General features: G+C 45.1%; 13 protein-coding genes across 13 annotated transcripts; 6 read left to right on the top strand and 7 right to left on the bottom strand.

The window, feature by feature from the left end:
* Positions 1–855: 855 nt before the first annotated feature.
* AOL_s00006g139 (uncharacterized protein) lies at positions 856–2,591 on the bottom strand (the record flags this gene model as incomplete). The annotated part of the gene is made up of 7 exons (XM_011119448.1): positions 856–1,563; positions 1,632–1,953; positions 2,011–2,046; positions 2,125–2,145; positions 2,222–2,313; positions 2,403–2,442; positions 2,557–2,591. The coding sequence occupies 7 exons, from the start codon at positions 2,589–2,591 to the stop codon at positions 856–858; spliced, it is 1,254 nt and encodes a 417-aa protein (XP_011117750.1).
* A 1,497-nt stretch (positions 2,592–4,088) lies between these two features.
* AOL_s00006g138 (uncharacterized protein) lies at positions 4,089–4,952 on the top strand (the record flags this gene model as incomplete). The annotated part of the gene is made up of 1 exon (XM_011119447.1): positions 4,089–4,952. The coding sequence occupies one exon, from the start codon at positions 4,089–4,091 to the stop codon at positions 4,950–4,952; it is 864 nt and encodes a 287-aa protein (XP_011117749.1).
* A 1,223-nt stretch (positions 4,953–6,175) lies between these two features.
* AOL_s00006g137 (uncharacterized protein) lies at positions 6,176–7,644 on the bottom strand (the record flags this gene model as incomplete). The annotated part of the gene is made up of 3 exons (XM_011119446.1): positions 6,176–6,346; positions 6,410–6,709; positions 6,766–7,644. 3 exons carry the CDS (start codon positions 7,642–7,644, stop codon positions 6,176–6,178), a joined length of 1,350 nt encoding a protein of 449 aa, XP_011117748.1.
* Positions 7,645–8,246: 602 nt separating this feature from the next.
* AOL_s00006g136 (uncharacterized protein) lies at positions 8,247–8,680 on the top strand (the record flags this gene model as incomplete). The annotated part of the gene is made up of 3 exons (XM_011119445.1): positions 8,247–8,321; positions 8,414–8,476; positions 8,564–8,680. 3 exons carry the CDS (start codon positions 8,247–8,249, stop codon positions 8,678–8,680), a joined length of 255 nt encoding a protein of 84 aa, XP_011117747.1.
* Positions 8,681–9,135: 455 nt separating this feature from the next.
* Positions 9,136–10,055, bottom strand: AOL_s00006g135 (uncharacterized protein; the record flags this gene model as incomplete). The annotated part of the gene is made up of 2 exons (XM_011119444.1): positions 9,136–9,255; positions 9,330–10,055. The coding sequence occupies 2 exons, from the start codon at positions 10,053–10,055 to the stop codon at positions 9,136–9,138; spliced, it is 846 nt and encodes a 281-aa protein (XP_011117746.1).
* A 1,738-nt stretch (positions 10,056–11,793) lies between these two features.
* Positions 11,794–12,654, bottom strand: AOL_s00006g134 (uncharacterized protein; the record flags this gene model as incomplete). Its single annotated transcript, XM_011119443.1, has 3 exons — positions 11,794–11,884; positions 12,006–12,411; positions 12,507–12,654. The coding sequence occupies 3 exons, from the start codon at positions 12,652–12,654 to the stop codon at positions 11,794–11,796; spliced, it is 645 nt and encodes a 214-aa protein (XP_011117745.1).
* A 359-nt stretch (positions 12,655–13,013) lies between these two features.
* Positions 13,014–14,235, top strand: AOL_s00006g133 (uncharacterized protein; the record flags this gene model as incomplete). The annotated part of the gene is made up of 2 exons (XM_011119442.1): positions 13,014–13,537; positions 13,593–14,235. The coding sequence occupies 2 exons, from the start codon at positions 13,014–13,016 to the stop codon at positions 14,233–14,235; spliced, it is 1,167 nt and encodes a 388-aa protein (XP_011117744.1).
* Positions 14,236–14,564: 329 nt separating this feature from the next.
* On the top strand, positions 14,565–15,429 carry AOL_s00006g132 (uncharacterized protein; the record flags this gene model as incomplete). Its single annotated transcript, XM_011119441.1, has 3 exons — positions 14,565–14,634; positions 14,703–14,783; positions 14,858–15,429. The coding sequence occupies 3 exons, from the start codon at positions 14,565–14,567 to the stop codon at positions 15,427–15,429; spliced, it is 723 nt and encodes a 240-aa protein (XP_011117743.1).
* Positions 15,430–16,518: 1,089 nt separating this feature from the next.
* On the top strand, positions 16,519–18,256 carry AOL_s00006g131 (uncharacterized protein; the record flags this gene model as incomplete). The annotated part of the gene is made up of 2 exons (XM_011119440.1): positions 16,519–17,055; positions 17,402–18,256. The coding sequence occupies 2 exons, from the start codon at positions 16,519–16,521 to the stop codon at positions 18,254–18,256; spliced, it is 1,392 nt and encodes a 463-aa protein (XP_011117742.1).
* A 244-nt stretch (positions 18,257–18,500) lies between these two features.
* Positions 18,501–20,519, bottom strand: AOL_s00006g130 (uncharacterized protein; the record flags this gene model as incomplete). The annotated part of the gene is made up of 1 exon (XM_011119439.1): positions 18,501–20,519. One exon carries the CDS (start codon positions 20,517–20,519, stop codon positions 18,501–18,503), a length of 2,019 nt encoding a protein of 672 aa, XP_011117741.1.
* A 1,650-nt stretch (positions 20,520–22,169) lies between these two features.
* Positions 22,170–23,073, top strand: AOL_s00006g129 (uncharacterized protein; the record flags this gene model as incomplete). Its single annotated transcript, XM_011119438.1, has 4 exons — positions 22,170–22,214; positions 22,348–22,430; positions 22,501–22,583; positions 22,670–23,073. The coding sequence occupies 4 exons, from the start codon at positions 22,170–22,172 to the stop codon at positions 23,071–23,073; spliced, it is 615 nt and encodes a 204-aa protein (XP_011117740.1).
* A 1,404-nt stretch (positions 23,074–24,477) lies between these two features.
* On the bottom strand, positions 24,478–25,461 carry AOL_s00006g128 (uncharacterized protein; the record flags this gene model as incomplete). Its single annotated transcript, XM_011119437.1, has 1 exon — positions 24,478–25,461. One exon carries the CDS (start codon positions 25,459–25,461, stop codon positions 24,478–24,480), a length of 984 nt encoding a protein of 327 aa, XP_011117739.1.
* A 299-nt stretch (positions 25,462–25,760) lies between these two features.
* On the bottom strand, positions 25,761–26,381 carry AOL_s00006g127 (uncharacterized protein; the record flags this gene model as incomplete). Its single annotated transcript, XM_011119436.1, has 1 exon — positions 25,761–26,381. The coding sequence occupies one exon, from the start codon at positions 26,379–26,381 to the stop codon at positions 25,761–25,763; it is 621 nt and encodes a 206-aa protein (XP_011117738.1).
* Positions 26,382–26,477: the final 96 nt, after the last annotated feature.

Genomic DNA, 26,477 nt, shown 5'->3' with positions numbered 1-26,477 from the left:
AAGACCCTTCTTGTACTGCTTTGTTTCGTAGAATTTAAGCACATTACGAAAAAGTGAGCCCTCTTTCGAGGCGAGCGGTTGTTGACTGGGCATAGTTGGAGAAGAGTCGTCGACGACACGAAGAAAATGCGAGTGGAGGATGAAATGATAGAGTTTAAAAACGTCGGTTTGGTGGGGAGCGAAAGGATTATATCGTGCACATATAAGCGGTTTGATTTAAACTACTACTCAAAAGAAGGCCAGCATGCATTAGCTCGTCGAGTTGTCTTATTTTAAGCAGCAAAATTAAATTACTGTGTCAAGGGTATGGGGGATTCTGTGTGGAGATGGATGTGGATGGGCAGCAGCAGCAGCAGCTTACTGACACTAGTGCAAGACGAGGCGGGTTTAAGAGATAGCTCGAAGAGAAGAGTGTCGCGAGAGATATTGATATGTATTTGATGGAGGGGCGGTAATTATAATTGACAATGGAACAACTGCGATGAGGAACAGCTGTGGTTTGTCGGATGGGTGGAGAAGCCCAGATTAGGAGAGCGGGATGGTGGAGAAGTCGAGGTCGAGGTGGTCGAGGTGGTCGAGGACAATTGACAAGGACTGGACTGGACTGGGACTGGGACTGGCCTGCAGAATTATTCGCAGCCGTTTTTGTGCGTCGGTCTGCCACCGGAGCCCCACCAAACACCGCAACACGCCACTTCCCAAAATGCAACCTTCGAATTCCAGTTAATTACTCAATACGCCAACGATGCTGATGGTATTGATAGAGACGGTATTGGTATCGGTGGCGATTGTAAGTACAGTGGGAAGTATTATTTATTACTACATGGGATAACCGTATAGCTCGGGCTGAAAGGCCTACTTCTTCAGTCGCGACGAACGGCGTCCGGCTGGCGTACCAGTACTACCATCCACCACAGCCTTCTCTTCTTTAACCCTACTCTTCCCTTTCCTCGAAATTTTTACTTCGACTTCAGATTCTTCCTCCTCCTCTTCTTCTCTATTTTCTTCTTCTTCCTCACTTTGCGACTCTTCGACTTTGGCAGCCTTCTTCCTACCCCTCTTCGCGGGTGTCTTGACTTCCTCATCTTCAGTCTTGGGCTTTATTCCCCTCTTCCCTTTCTTAACTGACGTCTCATCTTCCTCGGTTTTAATAGCTTTCCTCTTCTTCGCGCTCTTTTTTACTTCTCCACTATCCTCATCACTGCCCCTAGCTTCTTCTTTGACCGCCGTTCCACCCGTTGCTTTCTGTCTGGTCTTCACATAAGCGCTGGTTCTTCCACCAACCTTCACAAAATCAATCTTCTCCCCATTGGGCAGCGCATTCCCCTTCTTCCCTTTGCCCCATCGGTACTTGAACAACCAGTCTTCTGGAAATTTCGACGAGTCTCCCAGTAGCTCACATGCTGTTTTACAGACGTACATCGTCGATTCGTATAGCTGTTTTTGCTGCGCTTTTGACAAAGTATTCGAGTATTGTTCTGGATGTATTCGCGCATGATACAAGATCTCGTCTCCAACCCAGTTTCCAACTCCGCTGATAAAACCTTGGTCCAGCAGTAGTGCCTATGTTAAAGTTAAACCCCCACACTCGTTTTTTTTTAATAAATGGAAACATATGTAGAGATACTTACCTTGACAGGCTTCTTCCTTTGATTAAGCACACCTTTGAACCAATCTTCATCTAGACCATCGACTACTGGATCAGGCCCATTCTCCTTTAACGGGCTAACTTTTCTAATCTGCTCTGCCGGCACATCGATAAGTCTAACCCTGCCTAATCTTCTAGCATCTGTAAACGCAGCATTGTTTCCTTCGTCTTCCATTTCAAACACGAATTTCATAAATCTGGGTGGCCATTCGATTTCTTCTTTATCATCGTCTTCTTCGGCCATGTCGGCACGATAGTGTGCTTCCGGAGCCTTGCTGAATGTGATCCAACCGGTCATTCCGAAGCTAATATCACATTTAGCCCTCTGGTTTCATTATATCGAGTTAAATAGGAGTACTTACTGCATCACAGGATGTGGCGGAGAGTCCATTTCGATCCTATTTAGCCCGAACATATATATGTATTAGATGCAAATCCCATTGAATGATATCATTTCGAGGTAGCTAGCTGCTAACCAAAAGTATTTGCCCTGTTGCCTGATAATATAATCGATCAGCAAAAATAGTCCTCAACCTTCCATTGTATGAAATAGAAAGAAAGAAAAAAGCATACTTCGCCTCCACTACCTTCTTCCCCAACATAGCCTTAACAAAGGCAGATGAAGTGGTATCCTTGAATACGATAGCATCTTCGTTGGCCACAACCTACAAATATTCATAACAAAATTAATTTAAACCTTCACAAAGAAGGACGACAGCCAGCATCTGCAGGAGAGGAGGATGAAATGACATACATTTTTGATAACCTTTCCAGCTAGATATCTATTGATATAGCTGTTATACCCCCAAAACTAAGATGTTAGAGCCCGAGCTAGCTATAGACAAAACTTAACCCTGCCAAGGGTCATCACTTGGCACGTATGGATGCAGATTATTAGTGAATCTTACTGCACAACTCGTGTAATTTCTGAAATCTCCGGCATTTTGTATTTGTCTGTGATACAATCTATTCCTCTGATGGAGCCAACAAAAAATGTTTAGAAAGCGAAGTTTTCGATAGTCGCGTCTTGAGGGAGAAGATTTTAAATTTCAGAAAACGCGACGGTGGCACGGTGTAATGTGATATTTGGTTCCCCTTGATTCGAATTCGATTAATGTTAATTGATTGAGTCTTTCGAAATCGTTGATTAGTCAGCACAGCAACCGGCTGCTGCTGCTCGACTTGAATGTTAACGTTATCCACAAATACCTCGTACACGTACAGTTAACTGGAGATGCGTACATGCACCTGGTATAGTATGCCTCGGGTACTCTGTTACTCTGTGTAAAGGAATAGAGGGACTGGGAATATGACAAAATTCAAAAATTGGAGAAAGCGGTGCGTATGTCACGGATGAGGCTTCGTTCGGTCGATCATGAACGCGTTTGTCAAATCGAATATTTCAATTTGAATTCCAGTTAAATTCGATTCCGACTTGCGCGACATCAAATCATATCACTTTTCGACCATCAAGAATACGAACATCAAAGTGTCGATATCTACGACCGTCGAACCATATAGTCACTACATATACTGACACTTCTGACATTACTAACAAACCCAACCTAATCCAGCTATGAGCTTACATCAAGACCGAAGAGAACAAAAAAAGCTGCAGGATCATGGCAGCACTTTCTATTCTATTCCAGGCCACAGAACCCTTGGCGCCAATCAGTGCGGCTGAACCGTCAAACAAACGACCGGTGGGTTTTTTCTTCGAACAAGGGCACAAGTCTCACAGCCTCAATGCCTCTCCGTCTCTTCTCACCAAGGCCAAGGTTCTGAACAGACGAGGGAGGGAGCGGTAGTGACCCATGGATGATGTCCTGTTCTTTTTTCAGCTTACGACCCGACATGGGTGTCCTTGAGCTATTCCAAATGCTCATGGTCGCCCAAGCTTAGGCTTTTTCTTCTGCTGACAGGTAATACTATGCACTAGCTCGAAAGGTATACATGTCAGTTCTGTACATACTGTACATACATACTTCTTACCTGATAGTTCGTAGCTAGGTTATACCCACCAAGCTTAGCTTTTTCTGCCCATCCACCTCAGCCTCAGTGCAGTGAAAAAAAGTAGAATATCAAAAAGAGTTATCATTCCCACATTCTCTTCCTTTTTTCCCTTCTTCCCTCTCTCTCTTCTTCTCTCCCCGAAGATACGGTGATAAGATCTTAAAAAGAAACAGTGCGTGTGTGTCTCAACAGTGAGGAATTCATTGCAAAGGATGGCTTGAAGCTTCAAGGCTGCCCAGATCGAGAAATCCAACAACCAGCAACCCCACCAGCCAGCTCGAACACCCACATTCCACACCCACATAACGATATCACCACCACCAAAGAAATCCTCTTCAAAATTTGTCTCAGGAGATAGAAGCTCAATAGGTAATTTTTTTCTTTAAAAAAAAAAAAAAGAAGAAGAAGGTACAAAAGCAACGAAGCAATGGCAACCCTCGCCTCCCTCGTTACAATGGCCGACCTTACCAAACGCCAAAACCCCATTCCAGCTCCGATCCCTCAAGGTCACTTCGGCCGCGACCGCTGGTACGCCCCGCGGTGGGCCATGATCCTCAGCGCCGTCCTAGCCGGTATCTTCGTCGTCTCAATCTGCGCCTGCATCCTCGTCACCGTCTTCCGACGTCGTAAATCAGGCACTTCAACCGCAGAAATCAAACGCGCGATCGCCCACCAACGTCGTATGAGCGGTATCGTCGACGAAGATCCAGATAACATCAAACCCGTCAAGAGACTTAGGTCCTTCCATATGAAAAGTGCGGTTTCTAGTCCCACCTCTCCGTCTCCGAGGACACCGAAGGGAGCGAATGCCGGGTTGTTTTCTAGGTTCTTTAGAAAGAAGGATGGCAAGCGACTTCCTCCACTCGACGAGGAGAGGAATGAATCTTATAGCTCCTTGAACTCTTACCCAGAAACTCCAGCTCTCGATGAAAAAATGTTGGAAGCTTCCCCCCCTCCAACCCCAGCTCCAGCATTCGGATGGTCTTCAAATGTAGGCCCGGGACCCCAACAAAGAGGCAGTATCGATCAAGGTCCACCGGCGCCACCATACTACCCCGGTGTCGGAGAGCAGAACACAGCTTATAAGGGCGATGTTAGACCACCAGCAGGCCAACGGGAAAGCGACAGCTTCTTACAAACCGGTACCGAAAAAACTAGCAGGGACGCCAAGAGATTGAGTACCGACTACAACGAGAACTATCAAACAAGGCCCAGCGGTGGTCTATTCGACGATGATGAGGACGAGAGGAGGCCATTGGGATATAACCCGGATTCGAGGAGTGGGAATTAAGTACCAATAGAGGAGTTTTAGCCTTCCAAAACGAACAGAGTTGTACGAAAGAATGATTATGGTGATACGAGTGTACCACTCTATCGGGAGGAGTAGTGATTTTATGAAAGAAAAAAACTGTTATGCTTTGGGTGGAGATGTCACTCTTTTTTCTCTTGTTCCTTTTTTTTTTGTCCGATTTTACATGATAAATCAGGGAAATTTAAATCTTCTTACTTCCTTTTTTCTCTTTTTTTGGGGGCAATTCAGGGCATCTTGGGAGTTTCTAAAGCGTCAATCTTTTGGAGCTTTTTTTGTGTACGGTTGCTTAATTTGAATCCCTTTTTACCTTACTCTGAATCCAAATGCAATTTCTTATACTTTCCTTAATCTACGGCGCAACCTTTTTTCACTATACCTATATACCATTGCAATTAAAACTGTAAGTACCAGTGTTACGATATCACATTTATCTAGCGGTAATACTAGCAGATAGGAAGAGAGAGAGAGAGAGATCAGGTTATTCTAGAGAGATTTCATTTCGATTCTTTCTTTTCATTCGTTAGATTCTCTATATAAGAAAGGTAGCCTTTATTAGCCCTTATCCCTTCCTTTTCTTTCTGTGTTGAAACAGACCCCATTGTAACGCCAATAAGCTTTTTGTTTTACCCTGATTCCATGCTGTTACAAATTTTCTTTTGTTGGTTGGTTGTGTGTGCGAGAGTGTGTAATCCAGAAGAGCGCCGAATTTGTACAAGAAAAGCCACCATGGAGAAAGAAGACGAAGAAGAAGAAGAGGGATAAGAAAATAAAAGAAGAAAGGGAAGGGTACACAGCACCCACAATCCCTCTTCCCATTCCATCCAGTCCCCAGTTTCCCTACCTTCTTCTCTCCTTCCTCCTTTTTTTTATATAGAAAACCCCCCAGATTAATGTTAAATGCGTTTCGTGAAAAAAGATTATCTTTTTCTTCCAGTAGTTGAATTACCGCTTTGTCGTTAAAAGGTTTTTCATGAAACCCCTCCCATGAATTGCCGTTGAGGACAAAATAACTTTTTGGTTTGCGTCAAATCATAATAAAATAGTGAAAAAAGGTGAAAAAAGGGAAACAAAAGGAAAGAGAGATAGAGGATGAAGAAGACTCAAGGCCTTGAGGTGATGGTTGTTGAGATGGCGAATGATCATGAGGACAATGACAAAGGAGAGAATATTATATTAAAAAGGGAGGTATTGAGAAAATGCATTTAGTATCTGTAGAGCTCAGACTTGAATGGACCCTCAACTTCCAAGCCGAGGTAGTCAGCCTGGGTGGTGGAGAGCTTGGAGAGCTTGACGCCAAGGTGGTCGAGGTGGAGACGGGCAACCTCCTCGTCGAGGATCTTGGGGAGGACATAGACACCGACATCGAGTTTACCCTATTATCCATTAGTATCAATCATCATACAGCACGATTGAAAAATATAGAATGGAGAACTTACACCCTTGCCGAACTCAACATACTTGCTCCTGAAGGCCTCGTCTTCCTGCTTGAAGAGCAAGATCTGGGCGAGGACCTGGTTGGTGAAGGAGCAGCTCATGACGAAAGAGGAGTGGCCAGTGGCACAACCCAAGTTGACGAGACGGCCCTCAGCGAGGAGGATGATGTGGTTGCCGTTGGAAAGCTCGAAGCGGTCGACCTGTGGCTTGATGTTGACAACGTTCTTAGCGTTAGTCTTGAGCCAGGCGACGTCGATTTCAATGTCGAAGTGACCAATGTTGCAGACGATAGCATCGTTTTTCTAGATCCGATTAGTATATTACTTCATTAAAAGGAGCTTTGTGACAAGGAACATACCATCTGTTGGAAGTGTTCTCCGGTCAAGATGTCACGGCATCCAGTGGTGGTGACGAAGATCTGACCGATGGAAGCAGCCTCCTCCATGGTAGTGACCTGGAAACCGGAGACGGCGGCCTGGAGGGCGTTGATGGGATCGATCTCAGTGACGATGACACGGGCACCCATTCCGTGGAGAGCCATGGCGCAACCCTTACCGACGTCACCGTATCCGGCAACAACGGCGACCTTACCAGCAATCATGACATCAGTAGCACGCTTGATACCGTCAACGAGCGACTCACGGCATCCGTACAAGTTATCGAACTTGGACTTGGTGACGGAGTCATTGACATTGACAGCTGGGACGAGGAGCTTCTTGTCCTTGAGCATGCGGTAGAGGTGGTGAACACCAGTGGTGGTCTCCTCAGAGAGACCGTAGCATCCCTTGAGCATCTCGGGGTACTTGGAGTGAACGAGGGAGGTGAGATCACCACCGTCATCCAAGATGAGGTTGAGGGACTTTCCATCCTTGAAGGCAAGGAGCTGTTGCTCCAAGCACCAGTTGTACTCCTCCTCAGTCTCACCCTTCCAGGCGAAAACTGGGACACCGGAGGCGGCAATGGCAGCAGCAGCATGGTCCTGTGTGGAGAAGATGTTGCAGGAGGTCCAGGTGACTTCAGCACCGAGAGCAGTAAGGGTCTCGATGAGGACGGCAGTCTGGATGGTCATGTGGAGACAACCGGCGATACGGGCACCAGCAAGAGGCTGCTCAGCAGCATACTTGGCTCTGGTGGCCATGAGACCAGGCATTTCATTTTCGGCAAGCTCGATTTCCCTGCGGCCGAAGGCGGCAAGGGAGATATCGGCGACCTTGAACTTCTGGGCTGGGGCACTCATGATGGATGGATGGATGGATTTCTATAAGTTTATCAAAACACGATTAGAATCGATAGATCACAATATCAATGCCAATTAAATTTAATTAATCATAGATAGCATTGTAAGAATCGAAGAGTAACTTACAGACGTGATAAGAAGGGATTGATAATGGCAATGGGAGGGGGTTGGTGAAGGAAAAGAGGAGAAGGAAAGAGAGAAGTGGTCTGGAAGGGTTTTACTTATACTTCCTACAAAAGCCCCTCTCTTTTTTTTCCTTTGGTTAGTGTACCCGGAGCTGCCTGTCCCTCCTCGACCGCTGATAGACTTTTTTTCAGTTCGGTTTTTGCCGGCGTTTGTCAACCGAATCGAATCGAATCGAACCCCAGTCCGGTCCAGCCAGCTCCAGTTCCAGTCAGTCCAGCCAGTTCCGGCCGGCATGCTTGTCATTGGTTGGCTGTGAGCTCTTCTGTCTGGAGATATCCCTATCGCTTGCTTGCAGGCTTCGTTCCTTATCGCGTTGTACCGTACCACCACCAACAACAACAGCTGGAACTGTGGACTACCAAGCCAAGAGTATCAACACCACCACCACCATCATCATCATCATCACCATCATCACGATGAGCACTACCACTCGTCCCGAGAAGACCTACTTTGAGACTCAACGTGAGGCTCTCATCGAGGAGATATGCAAGGTTCGTTTGTTTTCTATTTTCAACGTGGGAGTGGTGATGACGATAATGATGATTTGATTGAATTCGACAAAGCTAACCCCCTCCTGTTGTAGTCATTCGACCAGGTTCTCCTCAATCTCAACCATCTAAATCGATCTCTTGAAGGTCTCGCTGGTGTATGTTGAAATCCAAATGTTTTGAATTACATTGCAGTTTTATAAATATCCAAAAAAATATATACTAAAACCAAATAATAAAAACAGGTTGGACAAGAATTCACCGAAATTGAGGCTCTCTGGAGCAAATTTGACACGGTTATGTCCCAACCCATCAATCCGAACGATCCGGCATCTGGGTCAGGTGGAGAAGGTGCTCAGTAAAATACATATCCTTCCTCCTCCCTCTCTTCAGTTCGTTCTCAGACAACTAGACCGGACTGGACTGGACTGGACTGGATCGAAACGGACGACATGAAACACGTGGAATAGGCATTCTCGGGACTACTGTTAGAGCCACGTGACGGCTTACTATTGAATTTCCTTCGGATCTAATGCATGATCTCTATTAACGTACAAGCTATGAGCTCGAAATCCACCTCTCTATCATACATTCCCTGAAGGAATCCTCCATGCTTTTAAGAAGCAAACCCCCAAAATTGTGAGGGAAAACAACAAGATAAAGAATAAAGTATACAAAAGTGGTATCCTTAACGCCTTTTACCAAATCCAAAGAGCAAAGGTGAAAACAAAACGCCGTTTATGGAGCAAAAGAATAATGCCGCTGAGGGGTTGAAAAGACAAGAAGAAAAAGACCGCCAAGAATCACAAGGACCTCCCTAATCGACCCACTTGCTGATACTCCATTCGCTAGCATCATGTTCAACGACAAACTTCAACCTCTCTACCCTCCATTCGAGGTATATATTCCTCACAGCTTCCATGGCCCGGACATGACCCTGTACAATTCATATTAGCAATATGTTCAACCTCAGCTCAGAGCTCAGCTCAGCATTTCATTGATAGAACTTACTGGTCCACCACCACCCAATTTGGCATCGTCCCGATGTCTCCAAATACAAGTAGCCAGGTTCCTACCCGTAACGGGATGCGGCGTTCCAAACCAATACTTTAGCAACTGCCCGCTCTCCACTGCCTCGACATGGGCATCCTCGTCCAACTTTCCCAAATGTCGGCGATCCGCATCAAAGGGAAGCCTTGAGCGGAAAACAATGATATAGAATTCAGATCTGGGGAATACGTAATCCTCCCGCTTTGATAGCTTTCGCAGAGCGATGAGGATTTCGTCCCAATTGAAGGCTTCGTGGTACGGTTCAATAGCGTACTCGCCGGTTTTCGCATTCATGATTGTTAAAGCTTTTGCAAGAAGTTGATGCGGACGGGCGAGAGTGTTGAGATCAAGGAGATGATCTTTGTCAGTGTACGGTGAAGCAACTAGCAGATTTTCGGAGAGACGACCTGAAAGATCGACGGTATCTATTATTTTTGGGTCGACATTCTGGCCGATTCCGGGCACTTGGAGAGATGCAGCGGCATTGAACTTGAGGTCATGCGATGTGAAAGAAGATGTTACGACATCAGTGGGTAGGGTTGTGGAGTTTTTCTTGAAGCCCAGGTGGTCGACTGGACATTTGGAGAGGTCCGATGAGTGTGAGACAGGGCAGGTTGGAGCTTCCTTCATTGAGGATGCGAAGGGCCATTGAGGGACGATGCTGGAAAGGAAGTCCAAAGTGCCCATTTTGGAGGTATTTTTCCTACAATGGAGATGGGGGAGGAAGAGGAGAAGCTGAAGAATGAAATAATGAAGAGAAGATGAAAGTATGAAAGAAAGAGAAAAAAAATCTTGTTATGCGAGGAAGACAAAGAAGCTTTTTGAGAAGGTTTCCAGCAACGATGGCGTGATTGCGATCGATGGCTAAACAACCAACAAGTATGATACACGAATTTCCCCTCGGGTCTCTCTAGAGTCTAGGATACTAGTGGTAATTGCAATGGATGATTATACAATCAAGCTAGCCGGACTAGGGGAGGAAACTGTATGGAGAACTGAGTGTAACCTATACTGGTATAACACTCCTAGCACATCAAGAGGAGCTCGAGAATCGAATTTCAAAACATCAAACTGTTGGATAAAGCTGGGATTTATATAGCTTGTTAGGCTCTCCATATTCTGAAGAATTGGGAGTACTAGCTCATCACGTTAGAGCTGGAGAGCAATGTCACAATCCGGGGTTCCACATATCATGTACAAGAGATTACATTGTCATCGTCATCCATTCGATCTCTACAAACTCAATTATATTATCCGACGGACATGCAGCTAGCTCGAGGTCAAGCTGTACAGACATGTAAGGCACATGCAATATCATGCATACGCACCTCGAACGCCAGAAAAAACTAAGCTTAAACAGCCTTGAGCTATTTCGGGTAGTTGCAACACCAACAACGCAATGACAACATCTTGCGTGCTCGCACGCAATGAGAGATATCGCACTGCTTATTATATAAAAACCCTTTACTGACCCCTGGCAGCGCTGGTGCTTCCTCATTGCATTTGCATTCTACACTTTTCCAATCGCGGTTCACTACCGTTCCGAGCATTTGGGTCCTATCGAGCGAATTCTTTTTTGGACAACATGCCACAGCTATACAGACTAAGACTGAGACTGAGACTAAGGCTAAGACTAAGATCAAGACCAAGGCTAAGCTTGGGAAATGCATGCGTATTATCCGGGTAATTCGGCGATAACTGGTTATAATTACCATTACTCCATCCGATCGAAAAAAAAAAAGAAAGACTCCAAGACTCCCATATCTACACCCAATTGCGTATCGAATAAACGAATTTATAAAAAGGCACGCCTTTGACGATAATTTTTGCACCATCTTCTCCTTTTGTTTTTCTCCCTCTCTCTCTTTGAATTTTTCTTTGTAAGCGTTGCGATATCGTATGAGGTTTTTTTTTATATATCACATTTTCAACCTCTTGAATGTGATTCGACTCTTTTTCTGCTTGGATCCATGGAACTTGGGAAATGGTTGAGAATTAAATTATTAAGATTGAATTATATTGAATTATATAGTATATATATACCGTTCCAATTGCTTTGCTTTTTTGTACTGGGTATACATGGTGAGGAGATATATATACACACCTTCCTTCTTTTCCATTTTCCTCCTCCTAATTGTTACTAATCCATATATACACAGCCGCCGTGGATTATATATTTAATCGCCATACGTAATAAGTCAGTTTTCTTCTTCTTTTTTTTTAAAAAAAAAAAAAAAAGATCAACAGCCAAAGGGAAAAAGAATAAGAATTGTGACGCCAATGATGTGTGTGTGCTCGCTAATGCCAAAGAAAAAGAGAAGAGATTGGTGATGGTTGGTATAGAGCTTATGAATTAAGGTCCGGGCCGGAGCAAATCTAACGAGATCGGCTTATGGAGGATGTAGGTGGGTACCTAGGTAGGTGGTTATGATGACGTTTTCCATTCCTCGTAAGCCTCTTTCCACGTCTTGCCGCCCATTCCGTCTGTACTCCGGCTTTTAATTACTTCCCATGTTCTATACAAAATCCGTTAGCCGTAATTCTATGCAACTCCTTCTTCATACACAAGTATGATCTTGTAATACATATGTGACGAAGGAGAAACAATTATAGAAGAAAAATATATTAGCTATATACCTTTCTCTCACAATCTCTTCTACACCCCTCTCATTCCTCACAACCCCAGCTAAAACCTGAGTCCTGGTCTCTGTAGGGAAGAATCTGCCTGAATAGGGATCAAGTCGTTCATCCACTATCCTAGATCTCTCGGCTTCGGTTTCTTTAGATATGACATCCAGGTTCGGATCATTCGGATCCGGCGAGGTAGCGACAATAGCACAGTAGGTTAGGATTTCGGACCGTTTAGACCAAGTCGGGTAGACTGTCGATGACAGAAAGGTGGAGAGGGCTGGCGGCGGGATTAGACGATGGGAGGGGGTTCGCCGGGACGTTGTCGAGGGGTTAAAGGTCGGTGGCGGGGAGAGGGATGAGAGGTGTTGGGAGATAGTGTCATCGGTTGTGGAACGGGAGACACGGAGGAATTCTATGTATCATCATTGATAATATCTATCAGTACTCTTTTATCATAGATATAAAGAACTACTAAATAAGTAGCTGTCTTATATGATAGTGATATACCCTTAAGTGTGGATGTTGAAAAACAGAACTGTGGCGTAAGAAGCGGGTCATTCGAGGACGTCATTGGCGATAACGACGACAGAGACGACGACGACGACGGATGCTGCGGTTCAGCAGACGGATGATCTTGTGGTGGAGTCTTCCACATTAGAAGTGTATATTAACTCTGTCTATGCTTTTTGAATAATTAGAAACGTTTTGATTTGGTTTGAGATCTGATGAAGGCGATTGAATTTAATGAAGTACTCACTTGATAAGAACAATTGCAAGGTGAGAGTAGTCGTATGACAGTACAGTGCAGTGCAGCCTTGTCGATAACTAGTGCAAGAAAGGTCTTGGCAGTCGCTACTTTTCTGTCGCCGCTTCTTTTTTTCTTTCCCCAAAAAACTCCATTCACATTTGCTCGGCAACAGCCAAACCAATCAATCAATCAATCAATCACCATCTACAAATTTATTACCACTACCTATCTTCTCAAAAAGAAGAAAAAGAAGAGAACAAACAGAAATGGCAAAGACAAAAACAAAGTCCTCAAAAAAGACCCGTCGGAAAGATGCTCCAGCTTCCCTTGCCTCTGTTCTCCAGAATATCGCAAAGCACCAAGAATCCTCGACAAACAATATCGATGCTTTGATCTCAAAAGCTTCATCAGAACTAACTGAAGAATCAGACCCTCAAAAGGCTCTTAAAACTATTACATCAGCTCTTTCTAAGAACCCTACATCTCTAAAGGCATTGGAGCTAGCCGGGGAGATCAATATCGAGCTTGAAGATGGCGAAACCGCTATACGGTGTTTTAAAACCGCCGCAGAATTGGATCCCGAAGGCGAGGGAAGCGGTGCTGAGAAGTTTTTGTGGTTAGCGCAGATTTGTCTGGAAGGTGGAGAAGTTGCGATCGGGTGGTATGAAAAGGCAGTGGAGTATTTGAGAAAAGTAGTCGCAGCAGCTGGAAATAGTCAAGATGGAGAAGAGAAGGACAAGTTATGTTCTGCATTATGTGGTATGGCAGAGATTTACATGACGGATCTATGGTATGCATCTCATAATCATCATCTTTTTTATAATAGTCTGACTAAGAAATCACAGCATGAAACCCGACGCCGAATCACGCTGCGAAACATTCATCACCGAAGCCCTACTGGTCAGCCCGTCATCACCAGAAGCTCTATCAACTCTCGCCTCGATTAGAATCTCACAATCAAAACCCGAGGATGCACGAGCAGCCCTTGCTCGATCTTTGGAAGTCTGGAATGGCTTGGAACTAGGCGACGATAAAATCCCCGCCTACCCATTCAGACTCAGTTTTACAAGACTTCTGATCGAGTGTGAGATGTACGAAGAAGCAATGGATGTTCTTGAGGGATTACAGCAGGAAGACGACCAGATGGTCGATTTGTGGTATATTGGTGGATGGTGTCTATTTTTGATCGGCTCAAAGCTCAAAGAGAACCAAGGAAAATTACAAGTTGCAGATGGAGAAGACGTTGAAGACTGGAAAGACACCCTAGCAGCGGCGAGGGAATGGCTATGGAATTGTGAGAAGCTGTATAAGGCATTCGAGTGGGAGGACGAGGGTATCAAAGACCATGCGTCGGAGTTACTTGCCAACATTGCCAAAGAGATAGGGGATGCAAAACCGGAAGACCGAGAGGAAGAGGAAGGGGATGAGGAGGAGGGAGACGCGGAGTGGGAAGATGATGATGAGGATGAGGAGATGAAGGATTCGTAGGAGATTAATACTTCATTCAACTGATAGCTCTTGAATTGGGGGGGAATATTTGGGGGAACTGGAGTTATAGGCGACATCTATATTTACTTCCTTTGTATTTATATCACGATCAATAGACAAAAGTGTGCCTTTCCCATTCAATAGACTTCGTATCATTATATCCCAATAGCTAATGGTCGTGATCATTCGATTTCATCGCGAGGAAGTCGAGATATTTATATGGAAAGCTTGGCTTTGGCGGGGCAAAAAGCTTGTCGCCCCACCAAACACCTGCCCTTTGCATCCAATTGCAACCATGCAGCCCTTCTTCTCTGCCATCTCCATCCACCATGTCGGCGTCAGAAGAACAGGAACAAGAGCTCGAGGTCCTCGAGTCCATCTACCCCGATGAGTTAACGAGTACGCATACACTCGATCATTCCATTGGTTTCACGTGCTTTGTCTAATATCGATACTGTTTTCGCTAGAAATCTCGGACAAGGAATTTAGCATCCGTCTCTCTCTCGAAGAACCCGACGTTGACGTCGACGCCGAGGGATATGAAGCCCGTATGATGCCCCACCTCTTATAATAATGATATATATACTCTGTTAATGCATGGCTAACAAATTGTATTACATAGCTATCGTCTTCCTCCGGGTAACATATACACCGGATTACCCAAATGCCGCCCCGGACCTCTCCATCTCCCTCGACTCCCCCTCCACCCATCCGCTCACCTTCCCCGATGACGAGGCCCCGCTAGTCTCCGCCCTCGATACGGCCGTGGAAGAAAATATGGGGATGGCAATGGTTTTCACTCTAGCGACAACACTAAAAGAGACCGCGGAATCCATCCTTCGCGACCGAGCCGACGAAGCTAGACGGATACGTGAGGAGGTAGCAAGGATTGAGGAAGAAAAAGAAATGGAGAAGTTTAGAGGAGAGCTGGTTACAAAGGAAGTCTTTGAGAATTGGAGATTAGCCTTTATTAAAGAAACGAAGGAGAAAAAGGAACAAGAGGAGAGGGAGAGGGAAGAAGCCGAAGCTAAGGGACGGAGGAGTGGTAATGTTAGTGGGGTTGGTACCGCTGGGAAGAAGTTGACGGGGAGGGAGCTGTTTGAGAGAGGTCTTGTGGGTGGCATGGATGAGGACGACGAGGACGATGCACCGGAGGAAACGCCGGACGTTGGGAAGCTAGAAATTAAGGCATGATATTACTATCTACAACAGAAGTATTCGGTAGTATCTATTGTCATGATAATACTATTATCATCATTATCATTATCGTCGGGGATATCAATATACATACAAACACCGCTTACCGGGCGGGTCATGTCATAACATGTAACACCCCGAGCTCTTCTAACTCCCAATTGCTGCCTGGGCATGCATCCTGTACTTGCCTTACCCAATTCCTATAGCCTCCCGTCGACGATATCTGCACTTTTCTCTCGTAACCGCATATATGTACGGAGTACAATGGACTGAACTATAATTAAGTTTCTGGCTCTCGGACGACAAGAAGAGCGATAAGCTGTGGGTCCCGCGTCCATATGCATACGGACGGACATACAATCCATACATGCCTAGCTATCATTACAACCCAAAACCGGGAACTTTTTCTAAACGGCCTTCGAAGTACTGTCTCTGAAGCGCTTGCTCGTGAACTTTTGCCTCTTTTTGTTTCCTCTTCATCCCTCACCCCGCCACGGTCCATTAGTCGAGACCGAGAGTGCACCTAATTGACATGGTCCATGCATCTTTAGTCTCTAGTCTCAGGGCCCACAGATGCATTTCCCCGTCTAAAAAAACGGCGAACACTGAAGTTTCCCGTCGGCGCGCAACGGGAAACTTAAAGACTTTGAAGTAAATTATCTAAAGAGACAACTGATGTACCTGATCTTCCCGAAAGGTCTCTTCCCATTGTCGCAGACCTTCTACACACTATACGCGCGCACATACGCTTGCCATCCCATCATCCGAGCTGCTATACCGAACTTCTCCTTAGTTACCTTACTCGCAAATAAGTCAACCGTCGACAGCGTAGTCCTTTCGGTTTATTTATTTTATTTTATTTTTATTATTTTATATAAAAGGCGACGAGTATCCAGACGTAAATCATGGCCTCCTCACTGGCACCCACAGGCTACAGCTCTATACACACTTATACCCCGCCATAGTTTTCTGTCTGATCTATAGATCTATTTTTATACCTCTTCGTACCTTTGCCGTGGTCCCTCCACTATAGCAATTAATTGGCCAGTCAATTGACATATACATACCCAATAACATCGATCCACAATGGTTCCTTGCACCGACCCCATCACTCAAGCCCAAGGGCAAACCGGCGAGGACGTAGAAGCCCCGATCGACCAGAAGGAACTGCACGAAGCCGCTCACTCCTGTCTGATAGACTATGGCACCCCCTTCCACAAAAACATCATAGTCCGCGCCGAAGGACTCTACATTTACACTCCTGAAAACCACAAAATGCTAGACTGGACCTCCGGACAAATGTCATGCCTTCTGGGTCACGGCAACCCGGAAATAGTCAACGTGATCTCCCATCATGCCGCAAAACTCGACCATTTGTTCAGTGGGATGTTGAGTCCGCCGGTTATCAACCTGGGGAAGAGACTTACGGCTTTAACCCCACCCGGGTTGGACAAGGCTATCTTTTTGAGTACGGGAGGGGAGAGCAATGAATTTGCTATCAGGATTGCTAAGTTTTATACCGGCAAGTTTGAGGTCGTGGGGTTGAGTGCTAGTTGGCATGGGGTTACTGCTGCGGCGATTGGTGCGCAGTATCATTCTGGGAGAGCGGGGTATGGACCAGTCGTAAGTACCCCTTCTTCTTCTTCTTCTTCCTCCTACTCCCCCTACCCCTACTACCCACTTTCCTTCCTTCTTCCACCGCCAGTGATTGGATCGGAATTAGTGCGGTTACGGGTCGCGGGATGAACGGCGCATGCACAATGGAGTGGCAAAGGGCCAATTTCTTGATTAAGCTTCTTAAGCTGGCGAGCTCAAGCTTTGAGCTTTGAGCTAGCTAAAATAGTTGCAAGCTGCCTGTTTATGCATAAACCCGCACGCTAGAGTCCCATCGCAACACATAAAATCCAACAAATTGCATTAGTTTTAAGTCGGATTTCATAAAACTAATCACTCTATCATGATAAAATAGATGCCGGGTAACTTTGCCCTCCCGGCACCAAATGCCTATCGATCCATATTCCGCCATCCAGACGGCACTTACGACTGGCAAACCGAACTTTCCTACGGCTTCTCCCTTATCGACCGTCAATCATGTGGTTCCTTAGCAGCAGTAATCGTTGAGCCGATCTTAAGTTCTGGCGGCATGCATCCTCTCCCCGCCGGGTACCTAAAAGCTTTGAAAAAGCATTGCGAAGCTAGAGGAATGCTTTTAATCATCGATGAAGCCCAGACAGCTATTGGTCGTGCGGGTGATATGTTCGCATTCCAACATTACGCGGAAGATGAAGGTGTTGTTCCCGATGTTCTTACATTGAGCAAAACCTTGGGGAATGGGATTGCTTTGAGCGCTGTGGTTGTTAGCGATGCTATTGCGGAGAAGACGGCAAAGGATGGGTTTATGTATTACACGACACATTTGAATGATCCGCTACCTGCAGCCGTTGGAGATAAAGTATTGGAGATAGTAGAGAGGGATGGATTGGTCGAACGGTCTAGAGAGCTTGGGAAGGTGTTACAGAAGGGATTGTTGAGATTACAGGAGCGGTATGGGTGTATTGGGGATGTTAGAGGGAGGGGTCTAATGGCTGGAGTGGAGATTGTGACAGATAGGGTTACAAAGACACCAGGGTTTGATCTGGGGAACAGGATCGGAGAGAGGATGGCTGATTTAGGGGTTTGGGCGCAGTTGGGCACACATCAAAGTTTTGCTGGGGTGTTTAGGATTGCACCGCCGATTACGATTACTGAAGAAGAGTTGGAGGAAGGATTGGAAATTATGGAGGAGGCGTTTGCGAGTACGGAGGGTTCTTTGCCGCTTTATTAAACATTTTTATCATTTCCGTTCGTTTTTGGTACTTTTTTTTTTTGATCAGAACTTTGGTAATGTTAATAATACATGATAGTACTATTTGAATATACGGCTCGATGAACGCTTCGAACGCCGGACACCGAGATAATAAAGAACAAACTCGCTTCAAATGATTAAAATAAACTAAAAAAAGAATATGTACTTTGTTCAGTGTGGAGAATGAAAAGAAGAGAGAACTAGGGATGGGGGGGGGGGAAGACTACAATGAAGGACCAGTAACAGGAGTACCCTCCACAACAGCTGGCGGAACATTTCCAAACAGACTTTGCCAAATATCATCGATAGCATCAAACCCCCCAAGTGGATCAAACGGCATCAACGAAGTATCATTTAAGAATTGGAAAGCATCTTCATCGGCTACTGTTGTCGGTGTTGGAACCACAGGCGTTATTACCGGGACTATAGTCGGTGGTGCAGTAGCTTGAACCCGAGATATCAATTCCGCACATCTCTCCAGACATAACTCCCCCAATTCCCAGCCGTTTTTATCGCGATGAGATTCCAGGTTATCTTTCAACGAGATTAAAGTCGCTGCACAAGCGACTTTTATAGCTTGATTCTCTGTTTCAACCGCGCACCGCAATAATATCATTGTTGCGACTACGAGTAGATGACTCGTATATGGTAACCAAAACTCCTGTAGTTGCTGAGTCGTAAGGTTTGATACGTATTCCAGGAGTCTTGTAGCCGCTAGTTGTAAGTCTACTAGACAGTCGTGGATTATAAGAGCCGGGTTTGCGTTTGCGGGGTTATGATGTTGATGAGATTGTTGTAGCCATGCTGCTCTGAGACTCAGTCTGCTGAACAGTAGTTTGACAGAGAGGTAACAGAAGTGGAGGTTACTACCGGCGTTATCCCTTACTGGTGGCTGCCGGCGCGGTGATGGTGGTAATTCCGAGGATTGGGATTCTTCCCATTTTCGAACCATTGAGGCGGTAGTTTGGAGGGTTTCCATTAGTACCCGAGGGTCTGGGTCTAGATGATATACCATTGGTAATATTTCGGCCAGGATCTGTGTTAACGAACACAATGAGTAGAATGATAGAGAACAGCTAGATAACGGTAGGTATGTTGAGGCTGCAGTAGTGACTCTAGGGCTTCCACTACTAGCACTACTTGTCGATAATTGAATTTCCGGTAATCTGACATCGTGACAGCCCTTTGCGATATTTGGCGGTGTACCATAACTCAAACTCGACCAGCAATCGATGATGAACACGCACCACCATATTTTTATTCTCATTTCCTTCTCCGCAAGGGGTTTGTTCCATTTCCTGGGATCTCGGTGAAGACCGAAGCTGTGGGAGAGTGCGACTACTCTACTTGAGTTTGCAATGTTACCAATGTAATATAATGACGGCCTACCGATTACATTGATAGCGCAGATGAATATTGTAGAGAAACTGGGCGATGTTGAATCTTCTTGTAATGCTCTGACAGCGAGGTTCCAGATATAATCCGAGTCCGGTCTAGGATGTAATCTTAAAATCTCAGATCTATCCCATAAAGGCACAATACTAGCATAGATATTACACAGCAGAGCAGAGTTGACCTCATTCCACTGTTGCCCCAAAAGCTGTAACCTCAGTTCCTCCCCGATGATGGGGAAACAAGGGTGTATGAGTTCAAAATATAATCTTATGGCTTCCTTTTTAAAAGGACCGAAGATTTGTTCGACGATCTCACGCTGCTTGTCCCCAGTGTCGAGTTTTGGGGTTACGCCCCGACGGTATTTAGGGACCGTGACGTAGACAACTGAGCCTAAAGAGTCCTCTGTGGCATATGTTGTGGAATTGTGACGCTGTGAAGATTGAGATTGTGGAGTTATGCTCATATGACGCTGAACGATTTCAACATCTTCAGCGACAGAAGGGCCGACGATGATTGATGATTTGCCATCAATGCCTCCAGAGGACTGGCTAATTGATATAAGATTCGAAGTAGTAGATAATAATGCTTCTGCGTCATAGCGACGACGTTTCTGGGCATTTGTACTTGAAGTTGTAGTGTTTGTAGTACTTGAACTATTGGAAAGTTGAGAGTGCGAAGAGTCGTCGGGAGAGTTCGTTATAGAGGGGATTTGGCAGGCGACGCCCTTCTCTCGGCAGAACAGACAGGGTTGATTGGGCAAATCCACCTTGCATCTAATCTTTCTCTGGCGACAACGCGCGCAGGCGGGGACCTTGTGGGAGCGATATGGACGGTGTTCCATTGACATTGAGCCCATGTTGGATAACCAGGAATCAAACTATTCAATTAGCTGGGGGCTTGAAAGGCAATTATATATTAATCTCATATGAATAGTAAACAGGTAGTTAGATAGAAACGACAGGTTAATGCTCATAGACAGTTAGATAGAGGAGGTGGTTGTGGTGGTTGTGGTTGTGGTTTGTTAGAGAGTCTGTGTGGTGTGTGTGTAAAAGCGAGAGAGGAATGCATGCTGATGTCAAATGCGCCTTAGCTTAGCTTGGTTTAGTTTCAATTGATGCTTACAAGCTTTTGCCCGAGAGATCGTGCAAGACCACTGACTAACCGACTATCCTCTGATACAATTACAAGGCATGGTGGGCCTGGGCGGGCGGCAGTTGTAAGAAAAGAGCCAAGTCTGCACTGCCGCTTAGTCAAATGTTAGTCGGGTGCCACGGACGCCCGCGCGCGGGATGTATAATTGATGTTTAATGTTTGAGCAAGATGGCGTGAAATTGAAGAAATTCGAAATCTCAGCTGGACCGGGTGCTCGAAAGTTTGGATAATTTGAGATTTGATACTGTCGATTCAATTGGCTATATGCCCAATGCATGTCGGCATGGCGCATGATTCAAGTACGCGTTCATAGAAACTTACTTACTCATACAGTCCGTGTTTCGAACGATGTTACTGTGGGTCGCGGTCGTCGTGGTCGAATATGGTAGTTTAGGGCTTGATGGAAGCCGACGATATGATGCATGCACATTGACGGGAGCGCTTAGTGTCTTGTTTCTCCTCCCATGTTCCATGGCATGGCCAGCCCTACACATTACACAGGACACTCCACTGGCTACCCCTGGTCATCCACAGGCACAATAATTATGCATGGACTTGATGCGACCTAGTGAGGAGATAACCCACTAACTAGACGTTCCATGTCAATTTCGTTGTAGTGATTGTATAAATCAGCCTTATGGGACAGCCTCGGGGAGAGAAGCGTACGTATATCCGTGGGAGGCCTCCAACATCTGCGACCTGCATCTAGTCAGATCCGGACTGGTGTGACTCTCTCCTCTTTAATCGCGTAGACTATATTATCAATATTATTATCAATCTCATGCATCAATAGTTTTTCATCCGTATTGGCTAATTACCTAAGTACTATACAACAGAAACGAGTCGAGGGATATACTCTGTGTAAGTATTTTGCATCTGATAATTGGAGTTAGTTTGGTGTCGTTTGCAGTCTGCCTCTGAACTGGGAAAGTAGTCTCGAGGGTCGTTGAGGGCCGAGGCTGGGTTGTTGTTTCAGCTGCGGTTTGGTGCCAAGACTCGAGCCAGATACACACAGCAGTTCCCAAGGGAAGTCAGTATGTACCTCTTTCAACCATCACCGCTTCCTGCATGATATCCTCCCCTCAACATCATCATCATCATCATCATCATTCCTCAACGGTACGAAAAACAAAAAATACCATCAAATCTCCACAGACGAACCTTCGACAATATTAATAATAGCCTCACAGCTTACGTAGACCATCCCACTTCCCTCCTGCCATCGGCGCCACTTAAAACCTCATCTCTCTTTTTGGACAACAACAACAACAACAGTCGATAGTACTGCTTCTTCCGGATCTACGAAGCTCCGATATCTCTCTCAGCTCAGACTAGATCCATCACAATGTCCACCAGTGCCGCAGCAACCACTGCCGTCTATCATATCGCTGTATGCTTACTTACTTACTTCCTTCATTCATTCACTCCTTCCTTCCTTCCTTTCTTATTTCCCTGCCTTCCAGTGCCCCTTCCATAGCTTGCGCCCAATTCACACAGACCTCTAATAGTATGGTATAATATAGATATATGATACTAGCGAGAAGCCGGCCAAGAAGCTCATCTCCGAAAGTAACCTTGAGAGTTTTGGTTATTTCACCCGTAGCAAGTAGGTCATTACCTTCCTAAATCTCGTGTATGACCCACCTCTCTAATAAGCTTTTGTTAAACAAATAAAGCGTCGACCAATTTATGACCTTCACCGCTGGGACCATAGCTGAACGAACAGCAATTAATGTCAGGCAAAGTGTTCAGGAGCAGTGTAAGGTCTCCTTTCCCTAATTATTCAAACCCTTGCATGGTATAGTAGTTGCAAGTATCACAACTAACAAAAGGAGGGAGGAACAGCATATATGGTCCATGCCTATACCCGCCCTGAGAACTGCACGGGTATAGTAATCACCAATGCCGAATACCCCCGTCGAATCCCCCACGAACTCCTGAACCGTCTTCTCGATGAATTCATCACCAAACACCCCCGCACTACCTGGGCTCCCAATAAAACCTACGATCTTCCACAACTTAAAGAATATTTAGTAAAATACCAAGAACCATCTCAAGCCGATAATATTTCAAAAATTCAACGAGAGTTGGACGAGACTAAGATTGTGCTGCATAAGACTATTGAGAGCGTTCTCGATAGAGGGGAGAAATTGGATACCTTGGTTCAGAGAAGCGATAACTTGAGTAATGCTAGTAAGATGTTTTATACCAATGCGAAGAAGCAGAACAGTTGCTGCGTGGTGATGTGAATCTTTCAGCAACGGGAATTTTTTACTCATCTACATTGGTAAAGTAGAGAGATGGGAGGGACACTCTGTACCAACACGTCAACAGACACAACCGGGGCATCTTTTTTTTTTGAAGAGCCTGGGGTGGGATGCTCTCGTACGATCAGGCAGGGAGAGCAAAACGTAATATTTGCGTCGTTCATTATTCTATTAGCAGTTCTAGATATTCGGTCGCCACCTTTTGTTTTGTTTCTTTGCTTGATATCTCTCCCTCTCGACTTTTTTTTCACTTTGATTCTTTGATGGTATTGTTGCATTCGCCGGACACTTATTAGCTACTATAGTACCTGCTTCTTTTGCCGTGGTTCTGATTTTAATATACTTGAAGAATTATCTCGATCCGTAATTCGGTGATTTCTGCTACCACGCAAATCCTCAGCGGAACTTACACGCGCCGGGGCTAGGATACTATCGTACTCATTACACCTTATTCACGCAATACTACTTGGATTCATGATATTCCTATAATGTCATTTTTAAATTTTTGGGGTAGGCGACTTTACAACTTGTCTTTGGACCCGTGGCTGCCTCTGTTCAAGGGGGCCGAAAAGGATCAAAAGTAAGATGGAACAAAAGGTTCGGCTCTGCAACCAGATCTAATGGACTATACCAGAGACAATTGGAATCCACCTCTCGAAAAGACATGAAATGATTACTATCGTGACTCATAGAGTTCATGAACAAAATTGCAAGTTTGGGAACGTCGAAGAGGGTGCTAAGAGGCTGCTAGCGCACGTACATACCTATGCACATATGCCCCCATTGCTAAGAAAATGGTGTAGGTAATTGTCACTCTACCAAGATAGAAAAAAATCGGAGACGTCGATGTTATTACGTATGAATATATATGTATACATCTTCAAGTTTACCGTCACTTCTAATACATCATGATATCAATCTATCCTTGATTTATGCATCTTGAAGCATCCCATACATACTAAGCTCGTAAGTGCGTTGAAGACTGTTGTATTTTCACGCAGGCAGTTTGGGTGGCTTGAGTTTCGAAACTGGTGCTCATGTCCGGATTTAGATAGTCCAATATCCATTATTATTTTTGCTACTGTTTTGATTCTCCATTCTATCTTATTATGTACTTAGTCATATGACGTATAAAGATGAATGTTTCTAAAAATAAATGTAGGATTTCGATTTGGTAAAACACCGTCTGATCCGGGGTTCTGACTTAGTTCGGACCTTAAGACTCAGTCATTCGGGTGAAACATAAATTTGGATATCTGAGTCGATATCGCGATAAAGGCCGGACATATCTTGGGTCCGGGTACTGTGAATCTAAACTAGGAAAAATCTAGCCTAGGAAAGGTTGACTATGAAAACAGGCGGGTAAAAGCTAATAATGCAAGCAAGCTATTTTTCATTTTTGGATATATCCTCCTTGGGTACATCAGGGTTCGTAACATCAAGGCTTGTTGTCTTATCTGTCGTCTCTTTGGATTCTGTCTCTTCAATGTTCGCCCCTTTGATGTCCGTTCCCTCAAGGCTAACCCCCCTAGCAGTGCTTTCGGAGCTCGTCTCCTTGAGACCGGCCCCCTCAAGAGACTCAGTAACTCTCTTCGAAAATTCAACAAGGTGGTGCCGGATGTCAACTTCATGCTGACATCCTTCCAAGAGCCGTTTCGTAAACTCTTTTTCCATCCTAGCATGTTGTTCAGCGGCCGCCTTTTTCCATCTTAGTTTGCACCTCGCCGCCATTACTTTCCCATAGCTCTCCGTCAAACCCTTCATATCCTCTTCCCTGATACCTTTATTCTTCGCCAAAATACACGGGATCAAATCTCTCGGGAGGAAATATTCAGAAGTGTCTTCGTACGTGAAGCATCTCAGCCCCTTGATATGAACATCACCAAGTTCAAATCCCATCTTCTCGACCTCACGAGGATCGCGAAGAGACCCATCAGTATCATGCTGATTGGTTCCATAGAGCTCACTAAAACTTGAACCTGGTTTCTCAGGCCAACAATCTTTGTGAATACGTAGAATCAAGACTTCCAACCCTTTCAAAGGGAACTTCGCAAATTGCATCCACCAGGATTTGGGATATGCGTGAATATTGTGAAAAGACAATCGGGATACATTTTTTGGTACTGGAAGAAAAAATCCCGGGTGGAATAGGAAATTCTTTAAACGAAGCGATCGAAGTCTTTTCAATCCTCTAACAGCATCTGAAAGAGCTTCCAAAGCTGGAGGAAGGGTTTTAAGCGGCCGGTATTCATGGTGGAGTTCAACTTTCATGTGAAGTGAGAGGGAGGACAAGTTTTCTGCTCTCCTCAACAATTTCGCGAGGTCTGAAGCTGTCTCAAGTGACTGCTCGAGGGGCTCACCATCCGGCATTCGAACGTTAGATCTGGAGTAGGTAGATCTGTAATCAGACTCGAATTCTTCCCCAAATCTATAATTCTTGCCTATGTTGATATTCCCCACCCCCCGCGAGAACCTGGTAGTTTGCCAGGATGATATATGAAACTTTAAGGTGAGTTTTCGAAGTTTATGAAGGTCGAAGAAGCGGGTGATAATGTAGGGTTGTGTTCTAGCTTCGACAGATTGCATTGCGTACTCTCTTTCAGAACGGGAGCATGAATAATATCTCAGGACCTCTAGGATGGCATAATATATATCGCGCTCTCGAACAGCTAGAAGTTTATGATGTTAGTGACAGAGCGACAAAATGAGAATCGTTTCTTCTTCTTCTTCTTCTTCTTCTTCTTCTTCTTCTTCTTCTTCTTCTTCTTCTTCTTCTTCTTCGGTTTGTCGTCCCTTTTATTCAGGAAGATAAGAACGTCCCAGAAAATATCAAAACACTTACCTTCCCCGTCGAAAGATATAATATGCGGTACAAGCGAAACCCTAGGTAAATCCGGCTTCGCCAACTGTCTCTTCACAGCTTTCAACAAAGAACCAAGCAAGACATCACTTCTAGCGTTCGAGTCTTCCTCCTCCGCATTTGCCAAAAGATCGTCATTTCGCCAGGTTAATTTGATAGGATCGCGAGAACTCGTCCTATAGCGACTCCGGCTGATGAATGAGAATAGGGACTGGAGTTCACAATTAATTGTTTTGGGTAGCTGGGCAGATCCAACAGCGTGGAGGTACTTGCAGGTTCGCATGGTGCGGACAAGGTCATCAATACTGAGGTAAGAACATATTGGGGCGACAAGCTCCGGGGGGAGATCTGTGATTGATTTGGATATTGGTTCATTAGTCTCGCGATCGGTCGCGATATGTATGCATATTTTGGTCTCCATGGCCTCCATGGTTGCTGTAAGGTAGGGTCGGTGAAAATGGAATGATCTTTGGTGGTTTATGAGATCTTGAAAAAGAACATATACATGTACATGTATGCTCAGCGG

This window comes from Orbilia oligospora (genome assembly GCF_000225545.1).
Source record: "Orbilia oligospora ATCC 24927 unplaced genomic scaffold scaffold00006, whole genome shotgun sequence".
Taxonomy (NCBI): Eukaryota; Fungi; Ascomycota; class Orbiliomycetes; order Orbiliales; family Orbiliaceae; genus Orbilia; species Orbilia oligospora.
This window is presented reverse-complemented; position numbering and strand designations above follow the sequence as displayed.